Consider the following 26,246-nt stretch of genomic DNA (forward strand, 5'->3'; position numbering starts at 1 on the left):
CCCACGCTTCCGAGCACCGACGGGGCAGGCTTCCCGCCTGCTGGGAAGCGGTGTGCGCCGAGCGCCGCCCCGAGGGGCCGGAGCACGAGGAGGAGGAGGAGGAGGAGGAGGAGGAGCAAGGGGCAGGAGGGCAGCGCCGCTCCGCGGCCGCCCGCCCCTCGACGGCCGTGATGGACAGCCCGCGGGGGGCGGGCCGGGCCGGGCCGCCGCTATGCAAATCGCCCCGCCGCCGCAGCCAATGGGCGGGCGAGGCGAGCCGCGGGGGCGGGGCGCCCCGCGGGGACTAGCGCTGCCCCGACGGCGCGGGCGCTCCGGCGGCACCGGCACCTTTGGGAGCAGCGCGGGCCGGGCCGGGCCAAGTCAAGCCGAGTCGAGCCGAGCCGTCCTGTGCCGTCCTGCCCGGGCGGTGAGTCCTGCCGGGGGATGGGGGTTGCGGGGGAGACGGCGCCTTCCTCGGGGGCGGGGAGCGGGTTGCGGCTGAGCTCCTTCCCCCGACGGGCACGTCTCCGTCGGCAGCGGGGAGATGCCGTCGGCTCCCGGCACCGGAGCCCTTTCCGCACCCCCGAGCCCCGTCGGGGCGGAGGTCAGCCACATCCCTGTGCCGTCGGGGAGAGAGCCGGTGCTGGTGCGGTCCCTCGCGTCCAGCCTAGCCGGCAAGCGGGGAGGAAACGTGGGGCTTTCGGAGCGCTTTGCAATACGGTTTTGCGTAAGAGTAAGCGAAACTGCCCCGTTTCAGTACTGCCTTTCGGCCGTCGCTGAGGGGAAGTCGTAGGGGAGCGCCGTTGCTGTCTGAAGCCCCGCAGCTTTAACTATTGTGTTATAGCTGTAGTCTCTCCAAGAGGGGAAAAGGGATTGCTGTGGGTTTTTCATGCTGTAGGAGGATGAGGAAAAAACAAAGGCGTTTGTAATGCCGAGCCCTGAGGAGATGTTTCCGAATTGGTCTCTTCATCCAGGCCAAACGGTTGCCTGAATTTCCAGCTGCCTTGATGGTCTGACTTAAAAAGTCACACTTCCTTCATAGTTCTCATATGTCATTATGATTAGCTCCAGAGCGGACTTTGTAGATAGCTGGTTTTATACACAAAGTATAATAGCTTTTACTCCTTTCTTGGGCACCAGAATGGCCAGATCTGTGAGTGACTGCAAAAGTTAGCATTCTTTGATTGTTTCCTATTAATTGATACTAATTTCCTTTCCTGTGAAGGAGAATTAGTACTCGTGTATGCCTGAGATAACTGCATGCAACTGTGTGATACCAGGAAAGGAAATGACTACAATAACAGCATTGGCCTAAAATGGACATTCAAAGTCCTTGTTCCTGTTCTTTAGACTGTATTTTTGGAACCATTTTTTAAGCTTTTTTAAGGGATCAAAATGGGAATATGTGGCTCTTTAAGGTGAGAGCACAACTTAAAAGATACTGTTTTCCTAATAATAGTGTTACTTGCTATTTAAATAGTTTTATATGGAAGTGGTATGACTACAAGATGAACATAGTTTTTCTTCATTCAGAAGAACAGACTGAAATTAGACCCCTAAGAAAGAATGGCTTAGATGCCCCCCATCCCCACATGTGACACCATTTTCTCACCCCTGTTTTTTGCACTAACTACACTGTATGACCACTGCTCTGAAACTGAAATTGCACATTAAGTCATATGGCAAATACATCTGCTTTTTGGCTGAGACTAAAACTGCAAGTTAACCTCCGTTGTTGTAAGAGATCCTTATCAAGAAAACAAGCACTTTCCGAAGATTTCTTGATATGTTAGAAGGGGGATAGTGTGATAACAGTAACTTCTGGGCACTGCAACTAAACATAACAAGTTGCATATTATATTACATAGCCTTGGAGATTTCTGGTGTTGTGGGGCTAGGTTCCATATCTAACACATTTAAAAATTTTTTGAAATAGTTTTCTGTTTTGCCCTATACTGTTTTTGGAAAGTGAGAGGGGACCATTTGTGAGACAAAATGCAATGATAATATAACAGTAACCAAGATCTACTCTAAAAGGAGAAATGCTAGTTGCCACTGGTGCAAAAATAGGGAGCGAAGAGAATCTACTGGGTAAAATAAATTACCAGAGTTCTTCCCTAGCATAGGCATGTACTTACACTGTGCTAGATACACAATGAGTTAGGGAGTGAGGAGGAGTTTAACAAGCAAAAAATGATGCAAACATAGGGTTACAAAGAGATTTTAAGACATTACCTCATCCATTCTGGTGCATCGTAGCAGTGCTTGTAAACCAGACCTGAAAGAGGTTTTTTTAGCCTGTCTTTATTCTCTAAAGAAGAGAGTACCACAATGTTCCCATGGAGAACTGGTCCAATTTTCAGCTCCTCTCCCAGTAAGAAAGTGTTTCCTGCTAAATCTCATGAGTGAATCAAATGGATTACTTTGTGTTTCTGATGGGAACAGGGACACGGGAACAAACTGATCATTTCTCTTCTTATAAACTTGTTTTATATATTGGAGTAGTGTTTCTCTCTGCCTGGTTGTCTACATGAAATCATTTGTAGACACTCTCCAGTATTCTGCAGCATTCTTAGTTTGGTAACTAGTGCTGGATGTAGTCTTCCAGTTGAGGCCTTGCCTATGCCAAGCACCGCAGAATCCGTACTTTCCTTGTAGTCTGTAATATAAGGCACATCAGCTCAGAATGTGATTTTTTTTTTTTTTAACAACAGCATGGTATTGTGAACTTTTTTTTTAGTTTGCAGTCTGGCATAACTCCACTGATGCTTTCCTGCTGCCAAACTAGGTATTCCCTATTTTCTATCTGTGCAAATAATATCTTCTAAATATGCCATACCAGGCTTGTCTCTCTACTGAATTTCCTTTCATTTTTGTAACCACTTTTCTTATTTGCCAATATCATCTAAATTCTAATTATTTCTCCTCCGTCTGTCACCAAATGCTTGTTTGTGTCCGTTTCCAGTTCAGTGTTGTCTGCAGACTATATAGGTTCATACTTGGTTCCATCATACAAGTTGCTAATAAAAAATATGGATAGCCTCCTAGTTTGACAGAAAATCATCATAATGTTGGCATATTCAAAAACAGTTATGATGGTTAGAAAATAACTGGCGTGTCAAATATGAAAGTGCTTGATTAGATAGCCCCTCCATTATCTTTTATCTGGCCCATCAGCTTTCTTTGACTCTTTGGTCATCCCTGTAGTGCAGGGATGACAAAACACAGTGTAGAAATTGCTGAGGTAGTGTTAATTTAGTCCAACAAACTCATCTCAGCACCAAATGCAGGATTACACTTTTATGCAGTTTTGCAAAGAAGCTATTCCTGGTTACACTTGCATGTTGGGCTGCTCCCTGAGACTTGGCCTTCATGTGAGCCATCTCTGATCAGAAACAGCATTACTGAAGAGTGGCTATGCTGCTCCTGACTAGAGCTGGCTCATGGGAGCCACTTCTTTGGGGAACGGTATATGAAACTATTACTGTGGTTCATTTTTTATATCTATTTTGATAGCTTTTGCTGATTGTGTCAAGCATCTCATCTAGCCTACCAAACAAAGTGTTTGCCACTTTTGGTCTAGACCATATTTCTGTAGTTTATCACAGAGGGAATGATATCACATATCTTTACTTCAGTAAGGCTTATCATGTATGCAGCTTTTGCCTTATCTACTGTGCCAGTCAGCCTGTCAGGGAAAAAAGTTGAATTGGTTTGATGTGAGATTATTCTTGACAAATGCATGTTGACTAAAGCCAAGAAAGCACTGAATGCTTCAGTTTTTTCTGCTGTATTTCATTTGTGCCATATTCGTGTTAGTAACAAATCACTTCTCTCCTGAAAACAAGAATAAAGCCTGCTTGAGCTTTGTATATGCCCAGTCAGGAAAAGAATCTCCAAGTACCACAGAATCACAGAATGGTTGAGGTTGGAAGGGACCTCTGGAGATCATCTAGTCCAACCCCCCTGCCCAAGCAGGGTCACCTAGAGCACATTGCACAGGATTGCATCCAGGCGCATTTTGAATATCTCCAGAGAAGGAGACTCCACAACCTCTCTGGGCAACCTGTTCCAGTGCTCTGTCACCCTCACAGTGAAGAAGTTTTTCCTCATGTTCAGATGGAAGTGTCTGTGTTTCAGTTTGTGCCCGTTGCCTCGCGTCCTGTCGCTGGGCACCACTGAAAAGAGTCTGGTCCCATCCTCTCGACACCCTCCCTTCAGATACTTGTACACGTTGATAAGATCTCCTCTCAGCCTTCTCTTCTCCAGGCTAAACAGGCCCAGCTCTCTCAGCCTTTCCTCATAAGAGAGATGCTCCAGTCCCCTAATCATCTTTGTGGCCCTTCGCTGGACTTGCTCCAGTAGTGCCACATCCCTCTTGTACTGGGGAGCCCAGAACTGGACGCAGTACTCCAGATGGGGCCTCACCAGGGCTGAGTAGAGGGGGAGAATCACCTCCCTCGACCTGCTGGCAACACTCTTTCTGATGCACCCCAGGATACCATTGGCCTTCTTGGCCACAAGGGCACATTGCTGCCTCATGCTTAACTTGGTGTCCACCAGCACTCCCAGGTCCTTCTCTGCAAAGAAGGAGAGCATATCTGTAATTACATTTGTACTTTGTCTCAACTTCACTGGTACTTTGAACAGGCCTGTAAACACCAATGGGCTGCCAAGTAATGTAGAGTAATTGTCTAAAATCTTCTAGTGCCTGGCATGTCCCTGGGCTGAGGATGTGGGTAGGCATGTGTGGCTGTGGGGATTATCTCCTGACTGAAAGAGTCTTGGTCCTGTTACAGTTGTGTAGATTTTGCAGTAGAACCTAGAACTGGGCCTCAAGTGTACTGATACACCTGACTAAATACCAATTAAAATAACCCTTTTTTAATCTCAAAGGTTTTTTTTCTTTTTCCAAGTAGAGTACTAGATCTCAGATTGTAACACTATATTGTAAGCTGTACATATATGTATATTTACAGAAGTAAATGCTGTTGTGCTAATTTAAAATGTCTGTAGAACATGTTGCTTCTGACTGATGATCACATGCAACCTCATTTTTCTACTCAGATGCCAATACAATGTCTTAATCATTTACAAATACCATTGTGTAGTAGCAATAGTAGTTATACAAATGTGGTATGTACATAGCTATTCAGTTGAGCCAATCTGTTTCAGGGAAGCTGAGGTGATTAATTAGATAATGTATATACTCAAAGCACTATAGTAACAGCACTACATGTGAGTGCATAGTCTGGTTTCCTCGCATAATGACTCATAATGATACTGAACTGTAGTAATTGCCAAGAAATGCATGGATGGCTGTCTCATTGTTTATGCTAGTCTTATGTTTCTGTGTTACTATTTGCAACCCTATAATGTGCCTGATGAGGTACAGTACATACTCCCCTTGTCTCTAGCAAGGCCAATTTCACCTGAAGACTTTAATTTTGCCTATCACAGGAAGCAGGAAGAAAGGATATACTGTTAACCTACAATACACTAAATAAGATATCAGAGTACTGAATGGAGAACTATGGTGGAATTTTTTCTTCCCCTCTGGTAAAATACAATCACAAACATGTTCATCTATTCTTTATAATACCATTCTGTTTTTAAAAACCTGCGCACATTAAAATTGATCAGAATGAGCTTGCAGGTCTCAGCGATCCCACTTACTTAGCAGGTTTTCAAAACTTAAAGTTGCTAACTCTATTCTGTGTCTAGTACCCTTTGTAAAATGAAGTAGGTAAATTTGGGATATGCATTAGACTTTCCTGTCCTTAACTTATACTTCAATAGAAAAACATGATCACTGTTCAAGAGAGTTAGCAATTTCAGGAAGGGGTTCAAATGATATGTGTGAAGATTAACACTTTTTAATGGGCTGTGCAGTGAAGATGGAGAAAGCTTTCTGGCTACTGCCCTGGTACTGGCCTCCACAAACCAAACAGAAACAAATATAGTTGCAATTTCTCATCAGTATGATTTATGAGAAAAATGCAAGAGAAGATACCGAGAAGTCATCTTACTGCCTGTCCAGCACTGAAAACTCGCAGTGGTGATCCACAGCTCGCCAAAGGAAATCTAAACAGCTCAGTAAATACTAGCAGCCAACCTATATACAGGAAACTGTCCTCTCCAAGGCAAGAGTAGCATCTACTTAGTATGTGCTACTGTGTAGTAACAAGAAGCTTAAACTTCAGGTTTTTTGCCTGACTCTTCATGAATATGTGGAAAATGAAATGGCTTTCGTGTGTGCATTTAATGTATGCCAGCAGCTTCTTCTAGTTTTGTTAAAGGTGTGTGGAAAACCTGATAACCAGTCTATGGAAAATACCAAGATAGGTAATCTTCTGCAATAAGTCTGGAAATTATGAGATGCATACTAGATTCTGGAATATATAATACGCTGTGGTGCAGCAATTTAGGGTTCTTTGTATTGAAGAGATCCAACACTGTTAAACATGGACAAGTCAAAAAAGGAATCACAAAAGCAGTCAATATTCAAGCAATTATTGCCTCATTACATTGAGTTAGAGGCAACAAACTATTAGAATGTTATTTTTTTTCCCCCTAGGCATTTTTAACTAGCCTTCTTTGTAGGAAAGAATATATCAGCTTGTAATAAAAAACTTGTTCTGGTACAAAAAGCATGTAGTTGGGATCCTAGCTGAGCTGAGGGACTAAAATACATGACAGAGAATAATTATGTGTCATGACAGAGAATAATTATGTGTATGGCCTTTTAAAGGCTGCACTGTAAGAAAAAAAATAAATAGAATCACGCTCTTGAAGAAGAGAAGAGAGAAGCTGACAATTCATGTAAGCTTTTGAAAGAAACTGCCCTGAGACATTTGCAATTGTGTATGCTTTCCACTAGTGTGATTGAAAGTATAAAAGAGGTATTCTGCTGTAAACAGGCTTTGACTACAATATGAAGAGGGTAATGTCTAATGTTCTTCAGATACATGTCACTTCTTGCTAGATTTCTGTAGCTTTCTAACTGGTGCTTCAGTGTTAACAGATATCTTTTCACTCCTGAATACATTTTGCATATTTTTAAACATTGCCAAATACAGGAAACTCTAGAGCAAATGATAGCTTCCCTTCCGTGAGGCTAGAAAAAGATTTGGACATGCTGATCTCTGTCACAGTGGTTAATATTAGAGCAGAATATGCAGATGTGATCGTAAAACAGCTGCAGAAGGCACAGTGTCCTAATCACTAGATTATGACTTTTAGTGTTGCCTAAAGCTCTCGTAGATGAGAAGCAAGAAAGAGAGAAGCGATTTGAGGGATTCAAGCCTACAGTTACACCAGTGATGAAGGGGGAAAAGTTGTCTGAAAAGATTATGATCATTCTGCTCTAAGAGTCAATTAGAAGCTCCTTTGTCAAGAGGAAAACCTATTGCAAACAATAGTCAGTTCTCCAAGTTAATATCGTCTGATCTATTATTGGAAAATAGATACCAGGCAAAATGATTCAATCTGCAAAAAAACAGTTGTTTCCAAAACAGAAGGATGCTAGAAAATAACAAGTAAATCTGAGACTCCATCCCTTAAATGAAAGGCTTCAGTTGTATTTAACACTTCTTTTTTTCCTATAAATGATTCAAACTTTTGTTCAGCGGCAGCAGATTATTTGCCTTGTAGCTGAGCGTGCTAGGCTCGGCCAATCCATCTGAGTTAATGCCCATCAGTACTGCGTGGTCCATAAACAGTTTGGGAAGCTACTGGAATGTGCTGATACACAGTTGGCTGTGATGTAACTCTGCCTCTGAGCAGGTTATTTCCTCTCTGTTCAGTGTCACATCTGTCATGTGTTATGCAACCAATAGCACCTGTCACTCAGCGACAGGATATTAGCCCAGGTGATCCATGTGGGTTCACAGTGGAGCAAGTATTGCCTTTTACCTTTGGAGGGAGAAGGGAAGTGCAGGTGAAAGAAATGAGTTACAAATGACTGGTTTTGAAATATCCTTTGTTCCTCAAATAGGCTATTTCAACTGAAGTAAGTTTCATCTTGTAAGGTCTTACTCAAGGAGTATGAATCAATGAAAAGATTACTGCCTAGACTTAATCCACAAGTTGGTATTAACTAGCAACTGCCTTATATGAAGGCTGTAAGAAGAAACATACACTGGCTTCCTTCCCTGCTGCTTGTGATATAAATCTGGATGCTATGCTGAAAATCCTGGGTTATTTCACCCTTTGTCCCCAAACTCAGTGATATGGATATACAGATGTTAGTGCTGAAACAAATGTAGGTGTGCAACTAGCTTGTTTCTGTAGAAATAAGTTATTTCTACTCAGATAACAGGATGCAAAACATTAGCATAGTGGAAATAAACGCTTGCAGTAGTATGCATAACGTGTCCTTACTGCTAAATTCTATTACTGCAAATGGCTTATTTTGTCAGGCGTTTTATATTACAGGAGTTCAGGACTCCTCTTTGTATGTGAGGCTATTGGAAAGGGTTTTTATGTGTATTTGAAGTTTTTGACTTTCAAAATGGAGCTCCTTTTCTGTCTAAAGTCAGATGTTTCATAGAGTTCTGTATGGCTGCAGTATTACTGCAACAGGATTGTCTGCATCCTTCTCATGCATCATAGGAAAGCTATTCATAGTGGTGATTAATACCAAGAAGTAGCATGCTAACATGAAGAGATGAATACTGAACATGTCCTCAGCTGACTATACTTGGTCGGTAGCTGGCTTCGAAGTTGTAATCCTTGCAGTCATAACCTAGCCTGTATTTTCTCTCTCTGTGTGTGTGTGTGTGTGTATACACAATGATGAATTGCATAAGGCACTTGATTTTTACAAGGACAGATTTATGTGGCTAAAAAACACAAACACAGAAGTACATGTTCCAGTTCGAATATCTACAGTATTTTAGAAGTAAATCAAACTGACAGCTAGCCTATTAAAACACACAATCTCAGAATTAAGGTATTTATACTCTCCAGGCTGTTATTCCAGAATACAGAGTAGTTGGTGCCCTGAAATTGTAATGTGGGAGATACATCTTAAATAACCCTGTGCAAGCAGTTGAATATGTTTAGCTCTTACATTCCAATCACCAAACTTTTAACCTAAGGCTGAATCACGGAATCATAGAATAACTTAGACTGGAAGGGACCTCTGGAAATCACCTGGTCCAACAACGCCCCTTCAAAGCACATCCTGTTAGATCAGGTTACTGAGGGCTATGTGCAGTTGAGTTTTGACTATGTCCAAAGATGCAGATTTCACAGCTTCTCTGGGCCTCTGTTCCAGTGTTTATAAAAGGTGTTTTTGTTTGTTTGTTTTCCCCAATTATTTGGTCAGAATTTTTCTTGTTCCTGCTTGGGTCCATTGCCTCTCATGCTGTCACTGTGCACCTCCAAGAAGAGTCTATACCCTCACATTAAGTAGTTGCAGACAGCAATAAGATCTCCCTTGAGCTTTCTGTTTTCCAGGCTGAACAATGCCAACTCTCAGACTTTCCCCACATTGCAGGTGCTCCAACCCCCTGACCAGTCTGGTGGCCTTCACTGGATGCACTCTAGTGTGTCCATGTCTCTCCTGCACTGGGGAGCCCCAGAGTGGACACCACACTCCAGATGCGGTCTCTCAAGTGTCAAGGAGAAGGGAGGGAATTACTTCTCTCGACCCGCTGGCTACGCTTTTGCTAATGCAGCCCAGGATGCTGTTGGCCTTCTTTGCTGCAAGGGCGCATTGCTGGCTTATGTTCAACTTGGTGTCCACCAGCAGCAGCCCCAGGTCCTTTCCTACCAGGTTGTTTTCCAGTCAGTGGACCCCAGCTGCATGGGGCCCTATATTAGGAAGGGCATTGCCACTGATTTTAAAGAATGAGTGCTGAGCCTATTCCTAGCAAATAGTGATGTCTTATGTATTAATGTTGCTGTTTTAATTACAAGCAGCACTATCAACATGTAAATAAATGTAATTAAACTTGCCTGACTGATAACATCTAATAAAGGAGATCAACTTTTCTAAATACTGATCAGTTAAGCTGATTTTTTTCAGCTGCCTGGTTGCCCCTGCTTTTCCATTGCTGTTTGTTCATTTGTTTTGGTATATATTATCGATTTTGTCGCAGACACTGGGAATGCCCAGAAGTCCTTATCCTTTCTTGGGAAGATATAGTTCCCCTTTGCTTGAAACAGGAATTTGAAATGGGGGAAGATTGCTGTACTGGTATTGCATTTGAGCCTGTTTTTTTCTATATGAAAATTTAGCAAAATTTTGCCAAATTCTAAGTTTCTAAAAGCTGCAGTTTGCAAATGCCCAGCGTAAGTTTAACGTGTTCCTTGAGCAAAAGGTGTTGTCAGAAGGTTGAACTCTAAACATGTTCTGTTCCCTCACAGGTCCCGTGCTCTGGCCAAATATTGCAAATGCCAACCTACAGAACAACTGAACATGCTCTAGCATGAAGCTGAATAGGTCTCCTCTGCAATTTGTGCTTTGTGGCCTGATACAGTGCTGAAATACAGGTAGAAAGACATTCTCTTCCTGTTCTCCATTCTGTCCAGGCACTGTATGTAGATAAGAAAGAGCATCTTACTTGAAAAGGTAAGGATAAGGTGGGAAGCAGGCTTGGGGATGCACTTTAGAAATAGAAAGGGACAGACTCAGGAAGAATGGAAGAGGTGGCTTATAAAAAAGTCACTGATTGTGCAGGGCTCTGAAGTCAGACTTGAAGAGAGAGCATCCATTTGTTAAGACAGAAGTGTGGTCACTTTACCTGTGGAGCCATTACCCTGACTGCTACAGGTCCTCAATGCAGAGTTAAAAGACCCTAATCACCTTGAATGTAATTTTTGGTATGTGTATTCAAAAAATGTAGGCTTTTAGAGCTAAGCATTCAGAAGCTGGGAAATCCCAGGCTGAAGATTGTCAGTGCAACTTTAAATTCATCCCATTGTGCATATTTAGAATTGGATCCTATTGGATCACAGAGTTCCTGAGCGATGCTGTATGCATGATTGGAGCCGAACTTGTCACAAGTTGCTAGATTCACGTGTTCATTTGTTCATGTCCAGCTTCTTACTTTGGGATCTTACTCAGCAAAGTGCCTGAGGCTTGCAGCAGTGACTGAAGTCAGAGGGAGCTGACTTCTGAACTTAAGAAATACAAAGAACTATGCTGCAGGTGTCTTAAGTTGTCATCATAACTCATCAAGAGTAATAGTTTTATCCTCAATCATTCTTTCCTGAAATCCCTGTTTGTAAAATGGGCTGTTAGCACTGCCTTTCTCCAAAAGATTATTCAGAGTTTATGAAGCATTCCAAGGATATCATTGGAGAAAGCCCTGAACAAATGAACAGTAGTAACATAGTGAATGAGATATCTGGCCATAAACTGAATGATGAATATTAAATTTTACGTTGCACAACTTTTATTCAGCACATACAGACCATAGGCAGAGACTCAGTGGAAGTGATAGTACATAGGCCAGTGTTTAATTGCATCATCTTCCTGTTTGTACACAACATCACAGTGCAATCTGAGACTACACTTGACTGCTCCTTACTTTTCTTTTAACACTTGACCTTTTAATCTTCATGCTGCATTAAAAAAAATGTTAGAGGTATTTTTACAGGGATGTTATAGAATTAGTATACACATTAACTTACTACAGCAATGGTATTTTCATTCTGTGATTTACTATGCATTTACTTCTCTATATCTGCTTATCTTTATTTTATCTAACACCTTAAAATAGTTGTGGATGAGGAAGACAAATCACAAGGTTACTCTTCTGGGGGTGGGGGAAAGGAAGTATAGATTTTTTCCTACAAAATTGAGGTTATTGTGCAGGAGTTCTCACTCAGTGTGGTTTTCTATTTAAATGTAAACTTTCCCCACTCTTGTCCTAGAGCTCTTGCTTAAATATTGAACAAACAAAAATGATTTATTATGTTTGTACCAGATTCTCCATATAAGTTTCATACATACTCGAGAGCATCTCTGGATTAAAATTATTGGAAGTTTTAGATGCCTATATTCCCTGAAGTTTGGAACAACAAGATGCAGTACAGTACCTCTTAGATCTAAACATTCTTCACACATTTTTCCAGAGAAGTGGTGCACCACTTTTTTCAGGCACAAAAATAAAACATGATTATTGATGAGCCAGTTGTCAGACTGCTCTCCATGGAGATTTTTTTTAGAGAATCTGATGAAATTTATTAGGAATTGTAAGAACTGAGGTAACATAGGCCTGCACACACACTGCTTTGAAATGATTTAGTTCTACATGAATGGCATTTTGCTGCTGTGGATAGTCATTTTAAGGTTTGGTCATAATAAACACTGGTTGCTGTTTCCAAATGTAGATGCAAAACATAAAAAGAATAAACTGCTGAACACAACACATGGCATTTCCAGGGGAGGATCATAAGCTCTAAGGAAGCCAGTAAGGGTCAGGAATGCAGTCAGACTAGGAACTGTGCCAGGTTTTCAGAACCACATTTACATTTCAGGTGAAAGGCATCTGAGAAACAATTGGTGACCAGAAGAGATCTAAATAATCCTGAGATTGCTAGATGCCTCTTTGCCTGTTCCTTTTCTTCCATGCATTCTAGAAATGTCCCACTAACTATTCCATACATGAAGGGTAGATGTTCTTGCAGCAGTGCCTCTAGGTAAACTTCGCTGTGCAGCTTTAAAGTTAAGTAAACCTGTCTTCAGCGCTCCTCCCACATTTTTATTTCCTTTTTAGATGGGGATTTTTCATCTTGGTGTTTTTGCAGCATGAAGCAAAAAAATCTTGATTTTTATTAATGCTGAGAGAGGAGATGGAAAACCTTTCATTTTCTAACGCTTTCTCCGTATGATTGAGTTGCATCTATGTGGCTTATGGTTTAAAGTCAAAGAGATCTATTTTACGTGTATGGATTCCTACATGAATGTTCTTCTCTCAGGATATTAATGAACTTTCTTGGTTTGTATTGCTTGGAAAAGTGTTGGTTAAAGTTAAAATTCACTTTTTGCACAAGTATAAATGTGATCATAATCAGGACACTTCCTAAGACCAATATATAGCCTGTTTAACTATGCCAGCCCAAGACACTGTGTCTGTGATGGAATCTTTTTTCTGTCTCTTCCACAACCTCTTTAATACATCCATCAATCCCATGAAACAGATCATAAATTTACATTCTTAATTCACATTGGATCTAGGTCAATTATCCTGGGTATGTTCACATGGGATTTTCTTAACCTGGAGACCCTATGAATGGATGCATTCACAGTGGATAACATGTTTGTAAAGGCTTGTGAGGATAGTTAATTCCTTGAAAAACAAAAATGAATCTTCCAGATACAGATATCTAGGGGATGTCATGCTTGATGTTGCTTCTTAATTTAGTTCTCTTTCTTAATAATTTAAATGATGTCATGGGATGTACAGCTTTTGTGATGGGAAATTTTCAGCTTCCTGCTTGCTGTAAACACTTAATACAAGATTCTTGCTGAAGCTTTCGGATTTCCCTTCTATAAAGATTTTAAGTCTAGAGTTTCAAGTAAACAGCATGCTTAAAGGAGATTTATGTTTCATTACCATGTAACTGGTCTGTAGAGATTACTCATTTTGTTGCTGTTGTAGTGAAATCTGTAATCCAGTATGTCTGTGGCAAACGCAGAAAACAGATCTTAATCTATAACAACTGTGGTACTTTATCCCTTCAGTGGGGTGTTTCCATGGTACAAAAATGAAGAAGGGTTGGTTAGTTGGTTTTACTTACAAAATGCTGCTATTACTGTGTTATTTTGCTTGATGCCTAGTGCACTGTGATCAATGATAGTATCTGAGGACGCTAACTTGTTTGTTTTTCGAAAATACTTTCATATTGCTTTCCACGCCATTCCTTGAAACTTTTATTTCCAAACTATATTGGTAAATGTTATTCCTGTTCCTGAGAGACTTATACCCTTCCTCCAGGAAAAGCAAGCTTAGAATGAAAGGACCTGTAATTTGGGGTAGTTGATGTAATGAAGGGCTGGCTACACATACTGATAACTGAATGCTTCCTATCATTTGCTCACAAGTTTTGGGGTTTTTTTTCCTCCAAGTAAAAGACTGGAGTTTTTAGGGGTTGTAGATCGTCTTACTACTCTTTTGGATTTGTTTCCAGGATTGGTTGTCTTCTGTCTTGCATTTTTTAAGTTTCTAAGCTTTGTAGTTTCTAGAAGGGTACTCTAGCACCACAGTTTTGGATCGGAGATTCATTACTATATGAAATACCATGAACAAATTTAAAATATGGTATTTTGGGTTTCTTTCATGTAGGATTAGCTGTGAACTTTCAGCCCCTGTAAACCAATGTTTTATTTACTTTTTTCCTCCTTTTCTTATTTCTCTGTTTACAGGCAGGATGAAAGACCGGCTAAATGAGCTGCATGAATTTGCCAGGTTACATAATGAACAGTTTCCTGATAGTGAGGATTATGAAAATTCACCCCATGATACTCTCCTCTATGAGACTGATTATGCCTTGGCAACTCTTCATAAAGACATACAGAGCATCCGGACAGAAAATAGCCATCTAAAAGAGGATGTCAAGAGGCTTAGAAAACAAAACAACCGCTTCCTTACTTCCATGCGTCGTCTTAGTAGCATCAAACGAGATACTAATAGTATTGCCAGAGACATCAAGGCCCGTGGAGAAGGCATCCATAGGAAACTCCAAGTAATGAGAGATTTCAGCGAAGATGCAGTAACAAAATATGGTGTCACATCCGTCATTGCCAGGGTAGCAAAGAACCATTATGTTGACCTCATGCACGCCTTTCAGGAAGCCATGTTTGAGTACAATGCAACAGAGATGAACCAACGGGAGAACTGCAAGATTCGGATTCAGCGGCAGCTAGAGATTATGGGCAAAGATGTTTCTGGCAAACAGATTGAGGAGATGATTGAGCAAGGCAAGTGGGATGTCTTCTCTGAGAATCTCCTGTCGGATGTTAAGGGGGCTCGCTCAGCCTTGAATGAAATAGAGACACGTCATAAAGAACTGGTGAAGTTAGAAAGTCGCATCAAGGAAGTTCACGAGCTCTTTCTGCAGGTGGCCCTGCTAGTGGAGGAACAGGCAGACACCTTTGACATCATTGAGCTAAATATGCAAAATGTTGAGGACTATGTTGGAGAAGCTAAAGAACAAGTGAAAAAAGCTTTAGAATACAGAAGAAAACACCCTCTCAGAACAATCCTCTGCTGCTGCTTATCGTGTTGCAGAAGGTGATTATCCTGCTGAAGCTATCGCTGACCGACTTGAATGTCTTCAAAATCTTTCCAGCAATTTTTCTTTAATGGCAACCCCTAGAACTGTGAGGGGTTATTGCGTGGTGGTGTTTTGTTTGTTTGCCTTTTTCTTGAATGCGCTGAAGGTACTCCTGTTTATGGGCTACTAGAAATGTTGATAAAACTATTTTCTATTTGTTTTGAGATGTATTCTGTTAGTGTAACTAGAGGTGCAAGTATTTAGAAGACATCTGTGCAATGATACTTGTTTCAGATAGGCAATAAAGAAGAATGAATGATGGGCTGATAGCTTGGCCCAGGGAAAATAAGAAATTCTGTAGAAGTAACTTTATTCTTATTTGTCAAAGTGAAACTGCAGGCGGTGCAGACTTACTGCCTGTGGTGACACAATACACCATAGAATCAGAAGTTTTGAATTTTAACTAGTTTGGAGCTTGCTTGATGCAAATACTGGAGCAGATTTTGCGCTGTTCATTTGACAAAATATTGGGCCTGTTAGTTTAGCAGAAGACACAGAACTAGTTTCAGTTTCAACTTGATTTTCATTTTTCACTGGCCTTAACAAGAGTAAACTGCATGTTAAATTATAAGTACCTTTTGCTCTGTTTGTGTGTAAGCGATTGATTTTCTGCATTTTGAACCCCCACAACCTTGCTAGAAGCACTGCAAAATTGTGGCATCTCACTGACTCTTTTTTAAATTGAACCACTGTCCGATACTCTTAATTTCAAAACTGCCAAGCCTTTAAGCTCCTAATATATTTTTCTGCCAAGTAACACTTCAGCCAGTAGAAAGATGCATGCAGTGACCTTCTGTAGAAGCACCCATAAAAATACAACAGTTTAGAGTCTTTTGTGCTGGCACATAAATGTTTGTAGTTTAGTGGAAGGATTACCCCATCAGTAGACTTTTATTTTTATAAGCATTGATTTAATATTTTTATATATTTTAAATAATGTGAAGGATTAAATTTATTATTATTGAATTTCACTGTTCTCCCATGTGCAAAAGAAAACAGACATGTTTCTTCAGTATACCTGAAGAAGAAAGACAACAACATTTTAATGTCATTTCAATTCTTTTTTTCAAGCTTAAAACAATCTCTCTTTTCCTCCAAGAAAGAGCCAAGGGGGCTCTGGCTACAGTAGGTTTGGAATGTAAGGAGGAAATAGAAAATATTTGCAACCCTAGAAACCACTGAGCATTGTCAGTGAAGCATGTATTCATAAGTTCTTGGGAGTGATTTTAGGTCCTACTTCTGGAGGTTTTCCAACTATAGTATTTCTGCGTGGCTTCCTGATACACTGTGATCTATTGCTATCCTTTGAATTAATGCAGGACATTTTTTCAAAAGTTAGTGACTTTTATTTTAACTCTGATCCTATTTATACGTATTTTAATAAATATATTTAAACATTTCAAATATTTTGTATTTGGGAGTTTTCATCGGGAAGTGTGCATAGCCATCTTCCCGCACCAATCACAATTAAACTTCTCCTTTTTGGTCTTTTGCACACTAATTTTATATGTTAAAAAAAAAAAAACACCAAACCCCACCATTTCTTATTATTTATATTAATGTAACAAAACAGTGAAATAATTTCAACTTCCAAGCTTTCATATCCTAGTGGGAAATGCTTCTTTGCCAGACAGGCCTTTTCACACCAATAGAAGCTAAATAGATATAGAACACTTTTCAGAAAGTGAAAGCCTCTTTAGTTGAAGCACCTGTCTGTGATAACATGGAAGAGTGAGAAACATTGATCTTCTAAACTAGAAGATATTTTGGTATTCAATGATGTCCTAATGACATCGGTATTACGCTTGCTTGAGGACCTCTCAAACAACTCAAAATCCATACCTGAAGTGGGATAAAGGAGGGTTTTGAGCTGGCACCATTACTACTCCTGTGGTGTTACTCAAGAAGACAAAGTCATTTTACTCCATGGGTACTGCCATTCAAGTCAATGGAACTGTGCATTTGAAGAGAAACATCCTACAACTCAGAGGGTCAGAATGTGGGCATAAATCAAAGAGGAATAAACTATGTATTTTATTTGGTCTGTATATTCTTGGCACTCACCAATGCTTTGATAAAGATGTGTAAATCTTTTTTTGTTGTTGTTTGTTTCTTTTTTGCACATATGTATGTCTACAAATGCAATAAAATATTTAATAATAAAAACTGAAAATGCAATGTTGTACCTTGAAGCAGCAATTCTTGAAGGGTTTCTTACATTGTGAGTTTAGTTTAAAAGCTACGTGACTAAACTGTTAAGTTGGTGAAAGGAAGTTAGACAGTGCCTGAAGAAAATGTCCTCCTAGTATTTGCTGCCACAGTAAGTCAAGTGTATTGCATATTGAGACAGACTTACCATAATTTTTTCCTGTAAAAAACATGAAAAAAGGTTTCATATATTCTAATATGATTCTCTACTGCAAGAAAAAATGCAAATTTACTCTTGCAGTTCTGAGAAATCTTAATGATTTCATTATTAGAAGTGTGAAGCTTATATTCAAATCTTGTGTCCAACTTGAGGCACACGGAGAGAGTGGAAGCATGAGGAAAAATGTAATTAGAGGCCTTATCTCTCTAGGCTGTTGCTGTGAGGATGAAACTAGATCTAAGAATCATTGAAATACCAGCTTGGAGCCCTTTAAAACCATTTTTCAGTTCCGTTGTAAAGTAGAGATACTTGAAAAATTACTTTAGTAACTAAAGAAACCATTCTCTTCATTGTAAGCATGTGTTCATTGCTTAATACTGTGGGTTTTTTTCTACTGTTGAGTTGTGTAAGAACTCAAGTTTTACCAGTCCATGAACTTGCCTAGTCACAGTTAAACAGACTTTTTAAAAAAACTGACCACACTGTAGTTGCAAAGAATAATGTCACACAGGATGAGTGGAAGAAGATGATAAAAGTAGCTCGATAATACATTTACATACTAATAAAAGAAGCAGCAGAATGGATGGCTTCATGCTTGCAAAGGAAAGCAGCCTTTTCATTCTTAAAGTCAACACTATTCCTATGGAGATGCAAGGAGCATATTGTATACATTTTTTTTCCAGTCCACGATGTAACAAATCATACAGCTGAATTGAAGAGAGAGGTCATTACAACATCAGAGGGGCTGCTGTAGCTTTTAGGGCTGCCGTTAATTTTTTTTTTTTTCCTACTTAAAGTAGCAGAAGCTTCATGAAAAAACAAGAACATCAGATCTTTCTGATGATGAGAAAGGAGAACTGACAACCAGGCACACCCTGCTCCTTAAAATGTAAGAGAGCATTGCTTAAAGAGCGAAAAATCCCTTATTACAAAGCATAATGGTATATAATGCTGAACTGCCGGATAAGTGGATATGTGTATGTGTACTACTTTTCCTTTGAAACATAGGAATTATTTTAGAGAAATGGAAGTGGAACCTTTGTTACTCCAACATGAAGGACTTAGGCTACAGACACACTTGACTGGGCATCTCGCTGGCAAGTGTCTTAGGGAGAACTTCTTGAATTAAAGGTACAGCTCTTAGTTTAAGTCACAGATAACTGTTTAAAATTTTAGAGCAGAAAACCTGTGGCTGAACTGAGTTGCTAAGCCAAACTGTTGCTGATCTAATCTGAGGAGGACAACCTACATTACAAACATTCTCTTTTGAAAGCACAGCCTGAGCTATATTTTACAGTTTTTTGAAAACAAAATAGGTTCTCTTGATTTTTGAACCATAGCAGATATTTGGAAGTGGTTTGACAGAGGAAAGAGCTACACATGGTTGTGTTTATATCTTTAGGAAAATATCAAACATATGATTAAGACAGGAAACATAGTCATTTAATAGATAATGTATGTGGTCATTACAGCTAATCTATTTCATATGTAACGTGATTTTCACATGAAGCCATTGTATTTGTTTCTTTAGTTCTAATATGTAAGAAGGCAGTCATAGATATATCTTCTTCTATCTTTCTATCATATTATATAATTTTTTAATGATAATTGAGTTAAAGCCAATAGCAGCCAGCAGAATCACGAGGGGTTTTTTTGGTTTTTTTTTTGCCCCTTGGTCAATTCTGTGGCAGGACCAGCATGCCAGGACCACCCTGTATAGATGCTTGACTAACAACTTGTTCTTAAAAATTCCTACAGATCAGGATTCCACAGTTTCCTTGGATAATGCGTTCCAGATTTAAATTCTTGTTGTTGTTAGGAAGTTTGTCTTAACTCTTATTTCTCTTAAATCAAGTGAAACGTTACATTCTGCTCTGTTGTCCTCTTTGTAAAAACTTCCCGTCTCCAACAAAGTCCTCAACATTTTACGCAGTTACTTCAGTAATGCTATTGCCTTGACGAGAGGTTAGAAGTGATCATGGCCTGGTCCGGAAGCCTTTTTAATGCAGCTGCTTTCTGAAGAGCATCTGATCTCAGAAGCAGAAAACTCTGAGAGGATGTGTCACAGCATGGTTTAGCATAACTGGTCATCAAAACATGGCTGAACTCATGCTATAAGAGAATCAGTTTCCTCTTAACCAAGGAAGAGCATACAGAAAGTCGTAATAGGAAAAAGTAACAGTTTACTATGTCTCTCAAATAATTTTAGCCATGAATATAGAATGAGACCACCTAACTGATGACATTTCTCTCCTAGGTACATTTGCTCAAAGGCATGACCATACTGAACAGGGAACAGTAGTAGTTATGGTCTGATGCCTATTTCCAGCAAATAATATAGTCTAGTAAATTTTAGTCAGAGAGTAGTTCTTTCACCGGTGGGCTCCAGAGCGTGGATAAACTTAAGAAAAAAGAGGGTGTTAGCATCTGTTTTTCATGTATGTAAAATGTTAACAATCTGCTTTTATTTTATGAGAGAACTATTTCATTCACAAGCATAGCTAACTTAGGGCATGGCTCTGAGCACCAATAGCTCAAGAGGTTAGGCACCTGAGCACGTCTGTATTCTGTAAATTTAAGGCCCAGACTCCTTTCCTAAAGAAAGCCACCTACAACCATGGTTTAAAACAACCAAGTGAGTTGTGTACTCACATTTTACTTATTCAAAAGGGAGATTGCCTTTTCACATCTTCTATAAATTGCTGGAAGTCATCACAGTTCAATATGCTCAACCTGTGTAGTATCAAGCATTTGTCTCTCACCATGCAGGGGTAGATCAAACATTGTAAGGTCTGGTGGGATGGAGCATGTCCACTTTCTCCTCTGGAAAATGGACAGCAAAGAAGGCAAGAACAGGAGCCAGCAAGGAGGGAAGGGCAGAGATGGGTCATTTTTCCATTCCCTTCTGAAGCCAGGCAGTTCTGGCCACTAACCAGGGATGTCATTAACACGCGCTTTTGTAGATTTGGCATACAGTGGTAATTGGGAAGGAATTTTTCCTCTGCAATATTTTCCTCCTAATGAAGCAGAATTAATAGCCTTGGATTTTGTTGGCTTTTTTTTTCTTCTATTAGGAAGGGAACATATATTCTAGAAAACAAATGGATAGGAATAAGCAAAATGTCATCAGGTAAGACTAATTTATCCCAAAATCATTGACCAGTTGACACTTCAACAGGCAGTATTGTCAAGAAAATAAAAAGAGTGGAGCTGTTTTCTTCTTTGGTGGTCTCACAGTTTCTTCATTATTGAGCATTACTGGAGCGATTTCTCAACAGCTCTTTTATTTCCTGTGATAAACCCCATTGGTACCATAGAGTTTTCCTTGCCTTAGAGCGGCTGACAGTCCGCCCAGAGCATTTCTAAAATGCGCAAAGCACAGACAAAACCTAACTTGCTCAAATGTGGAGCAGTAATCCACAAGTTTCATACCCTACTCTTCACCTGCTGATAACGCTGACCGTTCTGAGCCAGCGCCACTAACGTGGCACGTTATGGCCACCCCTCTCCGCAGACCACATCTAAGGTGCCACTTCGGCCACGAAGCCCCTGCCACGTTGGCACAGCTGAGCAGGGACACGGGCATATTCCTGCCGTGCGGGGAGGATGTGGCTCCCACGTTGCAGGGAGGTGCTGGCTCCCCCCCAGCATTGCCACATTTGCGTGTGGGGGGGTGTGCGTCCACGTCCGTGTCCCCCCACAGTGCGTGCTCCCACGCCAGTTTTGTGTGTGCGTGTGCACTCACGCGGTCCTCACGCAGTGCCGGTGCAGCGCGTGCCCCACGAGGCGTGTCTGCGCCTGTGCCCCCCATGCAGCGTGTCCCTGTCCCGGCAGGGTGCCTGCGCGCACACGCGCCCCCACGCTGCGTGCCCCTCTCAGCGCGCGGGGGCGCGCGTGCCTGCCCCCACGCAGTGCGGGCGGGCCCCCACGCCGCGTGCCCGCAGCGGTGTGTGTGGGTCCGGGGCTGTGTGTGCGGGTGGGGGTGGGGGGAGGCCGTGCGGCTGCCGCCCCGGCGCCGCGCTCGCCCCTCAGGGGCAGTCCCGCGCCGGCCCCGCGCACCGCCCCCGCTCCCCCACCGGGAGCGCCGCCCGCCGCCCTCTTCCCGCGCGGGCCCTGGCGCCCGCCGGAGGCGAGGCGAAGGGGGAGGGGGAGGGCCGCGTCCCGGCCCCGCGGCGGCCGAGGGGCGTGGCGTCGAGGTGGGGGCAGCTCCTCGCCCGTCCGCCTGCCTCCCTCCGCTGCCGAGCGAGGTCGCCCGCGCGCGCTCTGCGCCCTCCCGCGCTGGAAATAAAGGCGGGAGGGCGCGGCGGGGGAGGGGGCCGTCGCGCTGCCCCGAGGGTCGTCGGTGCCCGGGAGCCGGCCGAAGTCGCCGTTGTATGTAGGAGCGGCTGTGTGCGGTCCCTGTGTACCAGGATGGCCGAGTGGTTAAGGCGTTGGACTTAAGATCCAATGGACGTATGTCCGCGTGGGTTCGAACCCCACTCCTGGTAAATGGCGTTTTTTTTCCGGAGCTTCGTTAAATTACCGGGGAGGGCGCGGGGCCGAGGCGGAAGCTGGCCCGGCCCGGGCCGGCCGCAGGGAGCCGAGCGGCGGGGCGGCGGCAGCGCCGGCGCGGCGCCCCGGGAGGGGGCGGTGGGGCGGGCCGGGCCCGCAGGCCGCTGTCACGGAGTTTGGCGCAGTTGGCCGATCCTGTCAGCCGGCTGCGGCGGCGTAAACCGAGCGGAGAGGAAGCGCCGCGCCGCTTCGTTAGACGGTGCTCGCAGCGGCTGAACTGCCGGCCGCTTCGCGCCGCATCTGCAGCTTAAAGTTGTTTCCGTCAGCGGGATGTGCGGGGCAGCAGTGCGGCAGCTGCCGGTGGCACCTTCCCGGGGGCGAAGGTAGCTGTGACGGTCGCGGCGACCCCCAGCTGCGGGAGCGGCCGCTAGCGGCGCTGGGCGCGGCCTCTGCCTGGACTAGGCCGGTGCGCCGCGGAGGGGCCTTGCGCGTCGGCCGCTTCCGCTCTGCAAGCGAGTAACAGATGCGTCAGACAGCACCCCGGAGGTGTAGCGGCCCACTTCAGCGTGAGGCAGCAGGGCTGGCGCGGTTGGCTGCAGCTAAGTTAAATTAAATACAGCTAAACTAAACAGGGCCGAGGGCCACTCTCAGGGTCTGTGGCACGCTCAATGGCGGTTAGCCATAGATCTTCATGGACCCCCGTGTGGTGACTTCGTAGCTCTCAAGAACAATTTTTGTGCATTTTTTTTTTTTTTCAGTTCCAAGTCCCTTTAATTTGAAGGCTGTATCACAACCTATCATAGTGTATTTATAACATGCTACTGAGGGTAAGTACTGCATGGATCAGGGCATGGGATGAGGATGTGTAAGGGATGTTGGAGGGCGTCAGGCCTGCTGAGATGTCACTGGGGGACACTGAAGGGTGGAGGGAAGGCAAACCTGATCCTTACTGGGAATGGTCCCTAGTGCTGGCTATACCCTAACCTGTGCCAGGGGTCGAGCTAAAAGTTAAGCAGAATGAGCAATACTTTCAGATGAGCAGTATTTTCAGACTAACCTCTTGGCTTTGTTTTATTTAGCAGGGCAGATGTAGCTGTTGTTTTACATGTTGCAATGTTTAATTTGCTATAACACAGTTTTGCTTTTTTGACAGTATATCTGAAGTGTGAGAAGTGCAAATTGAACACAGACTGACACATTTTAAAATATCAGTGTTTGCCAGAGCATCCTCGCCAAATTCTCATAAAAGTAAATATAGTTGTTCTTAGCCACAGTTTTCACTATAATTTGAGATGAAAAAATGATTCTAAACTTTCAGTCCAAAAATATTGTGTGCTATGGAGAATGAAAAAATAAAGGATAAACTCTCAAGAGATGATAGAGATTGATAGGAGCCTTCAATGCTATATGAAATACAAGATGAAATATCTCAGGATATTTTATTATATGCTACATGAGAAGATCTGGTATCACAAACATGGGCATGGTATAAACACAGAAATTTGATAGCCAAAGGGGAGTTAAGAAGAGAAAAGTGGTATGCTGGTGAATTTCTAGGAAATGTAAGCACCTATATTGTCATCTCTTTTGACGGTTCTCATAGTCAAATTTAAAATGCAAAGCATCCTGTGCTTTCTACAATTGTTCATTAAAAAGCAGTACTGACAGGTTCAAGTGTTTTATTATAGAAGCATTAGTTCCTATTATTCAATAAGGTACAAAGAAGTAAAAAATGATGCATATTTGAATGTACATTTTACCTGTAATATTGTAATAAAAATTGTCTGCCCTCAGAAACCCACATCTTTGCATACAAATTGGGTAATTCTGCCTATGTGCCTGTTCACATGCCTTGTATGTACATACAATAAATGCTCATGTAGATTTTGTGGATGCAGTGTTGGTGAAAAGTTGGTCCCAGCTATGTCAGCTGCAAAATGAATTGGCAGCTATTCAGCATTGTAAGAAAGAAAAATGAAAAGTAAAAATAATCTCAGTTTCTACAAGAACACTGATCACTGACTAAAAAAGAACTTTTTACGTTAAAGCAATAGAAAAGAACCAGAGCTCCTGGTTAGAAGTGCTTCTCTTGCAGGCTGAACCCCTCCCTTAAGAGATTTCTTTTGCAGGAAACTTAACTCAGTCCTTTGGTGCAACTGTGTTCCTTACTTTTTATCGTAACATGCTATAGTGTATGCAGATATAGATCCCTGACTGGAACACAGGATTCTTGAACTTTACCATTTCCTGCTCTCAAGAAATATTTATAAAATCTACTGGCAATGAATATGTCCCAACCCCTCCTTACATGCAGCCATAAAGAAAAGGATAAGCTATTAGGGGTACTGGTTTCTATTTTAGGTGAAATGAGAGTGGTGTGATGTGAATGTACCTTTCAGCTCTGGAGCTGACCATGATTGTGATTAAAGATTTTTATTTTATCAAGCAGGTTGTTTCTTTCTTTGTTTTTAATAGTTTCCTTGTGAATTACTGGAATTCCATGAATTACTGGTGGTTGCCTTTGCAATTTGACGTTCTTTTATACAGGCATTATGCTCTAGCCTTTACTTCACACAGTATTGCTTTCCATAGGATTCCATTCTGTGGATGAGTTGTTTTCCTAAGGAGGTCATTATCTCTAGGTACTTGCCTCATTTGTTGAAGAAATTGGAAAATGTGTAGCAAATAATGCTAGAAACTTTGCAATGAGAGAAGAGCTTCATATGAAGACAGTTGAACGCCGCTCTAGAGAACTGGATGCTTTTCTTCTGTCTGATGAGGAGCAAGTCAGTTAAAATAGATTTTTCATAAGCAATCACTCCTTTACATATTGCTCATTTTGTGGTATCCATCTGGAGAACCTGTCTGATTTGTAGAAATGTAGAACTTTCACAGACACAGGTGAAATCAGTGGACCTGTGTTTTGAGCAGTCTCTGAAAAATTTGGTATTACATGTCTCTGAATGAGCAGTCAAATTTACTGGAAATATTTAATGTTAATCTTTCTGTGCCTCAATTTCCCATGATGTAAAATGGGGATAATAAAAGTACACCATCTGCAAAATGTGTTGCTATGAAATAAATTAATTCTTGTTTGTGAAGCGATCAGATAGATACTTATGTAATCTGGTCATGTTAGACAAGCCCCTGAGTAGAATATCAATGAATTCAGAAAATAACATGAAATAAATCAAGTGTGGAGCCTGTTGAGCTTCAAACTGTGAAGCTCTCACAAACTATTGAACAGCTGCTTTGCCAGCAAGCACTGCACAATGTGTGTGCTGAACAAGGCAGGAATCTTCTGGAAAATAGCAAACCATAATTTAACTCAGACTTGTGTCTTGCTTCATAAACAGAAGGGGACCAAATCCATAAGAAGACAACCTGTTGGTGGAATAGTATTGAAACAATATTTCAATATATTTTAATGCTTTTAAAAACTTTCAGCAACTATCTCTTTTTCAGTTACTTTTCATGTGTGATGGAGACACATCATTTGTTACTTCAGGTTAGACTATTTTTCCATCATTTCTAGTGACCAGAACCTTGTGTTGAGGAAAATGGTGTTTAAAAAAAAAAAACAAAAAAACCCTGTGAAATTCTTGATCTTTTGTATAATGCTGTATTGAAGATGAAAAACAATTCCTCTGATTCTCATAGGAGATTAATTTAAAGTCTGGAAAGTAAGATATGCCTCTTATATTAGCAGGTATAACTCCATATAATGTTACTGGTTATAAAACATTCTGGCCTATTTTAAGTCTATCTACAGTTTTTGACTTTGTGACCTACAGAAAATATCACAGATTGACCATCCAATATGTGAAGTAATTTCCTTCATTCTTGAATTGTTCTCATTTTGGCATCTGTGTGAAAAAAGAGGGATTGATCCTCTTTCCTCAGCTGTTCAAAATGCTCCCATACTTACCACATCCCATCCAAGTCTTTTGGCTTGTTTCAGCTCTAATCACTATCATTGCCCTTGTCTGGATAGTCTTGCTGGCTAAAAACTTTACCTGCTTTTTCAAAGGGCTGCACACTGTTGGCTAAAATTGTGCTATGATATCATGCTATTGCTGCAGTTCCTGCCTTATTTTATATCAGTCATGAATTGTGT

At 41.7% G+C, this 26,246-nt stretch overlaps 1 protein-coding gene, 1 long non-coding RNA gene and 1 other non-coding gene across 5 annotated transcripts; all 3 read left to right on the forward strand.

Moving 5' to 3' along the window:
* Positions 1-369: 369 nt before the first annotated feature.
* STX11 (syntaxin 11) lies at positions 370-17,448 on the forward strand. Of its 3 annotated transcripts, none has more exons than XR_010883885.1 (2): positions 370-406; positions 10,354-10,386. XR_010883885.1 is itself a non-coding variant. In XM_067294749.1 (2 exons), the coding sequence occupies exon 2, from the start codon at positions 14,365-14,367 to the stop codon at positions 15,229-15,231; it is 867 nt and encodes a 288-aa protein (XP_067150850.1). In that variant the 5' UTR covers positions 383-406; positions 14,360-14,364; the 3' UTR covers positions 15,232-17,448. The 3 variants fall into 3 exon arrangements, 2 of the variants coding, with proteins under 2 accessions (XP_067150850.1, XP_067150848.1); XM_067294749.1 differs by lacking the exon at positions 10,354-10,386 and adding an exon at positions 14,360-17,448 and having other exon boundaries at positions 383-406; XM_067294747.1 differs by lacking the exons at positions 370-406; positions 10,354-10,386 and adding exons at positions 10,449-10,479; positions 14,360-17,448.
* Positions 17,449-21,843: 4,395 nt separating this feature from the next.
* Positions 21,844-25,174, forward strand: LOC136991577 (uncharacterized). Its single transcript, XR_010883733.1, has 3 exons — positions 21,844-22,122; positions 22,888-22,956; positions 23,283-25,174. It is a non-coding gene; the product is annotated as an uncharacterized lncRNA (long non-coding RNA).
* On the forward strand, positions 22,043-22,125 carry TRNAL-UAA (transfer RNA leucine (anticodon UAA)). Its single transcript has one exon. It is a non-coding gene; the product is annotated as a tRNA-Leu (tRNA).
* Positions 25,175-26,246: the final 1,072 nt, after the last annotated feature.

This window comes from Apteryx mantelli, chromosome 3 (assembly GCF_036417845.1).
Source record: "Apteryx mantelli isolate bAptMan1 chromosome 3, bAptMan1.hap1, whole genome shotgun sequence".
Lineage (NCBI taxonomy): Eukaryota > Metazoa > Chordata > Aves > Apterygiformes > Apterygidae > Apteryx > Apteryx mantelli.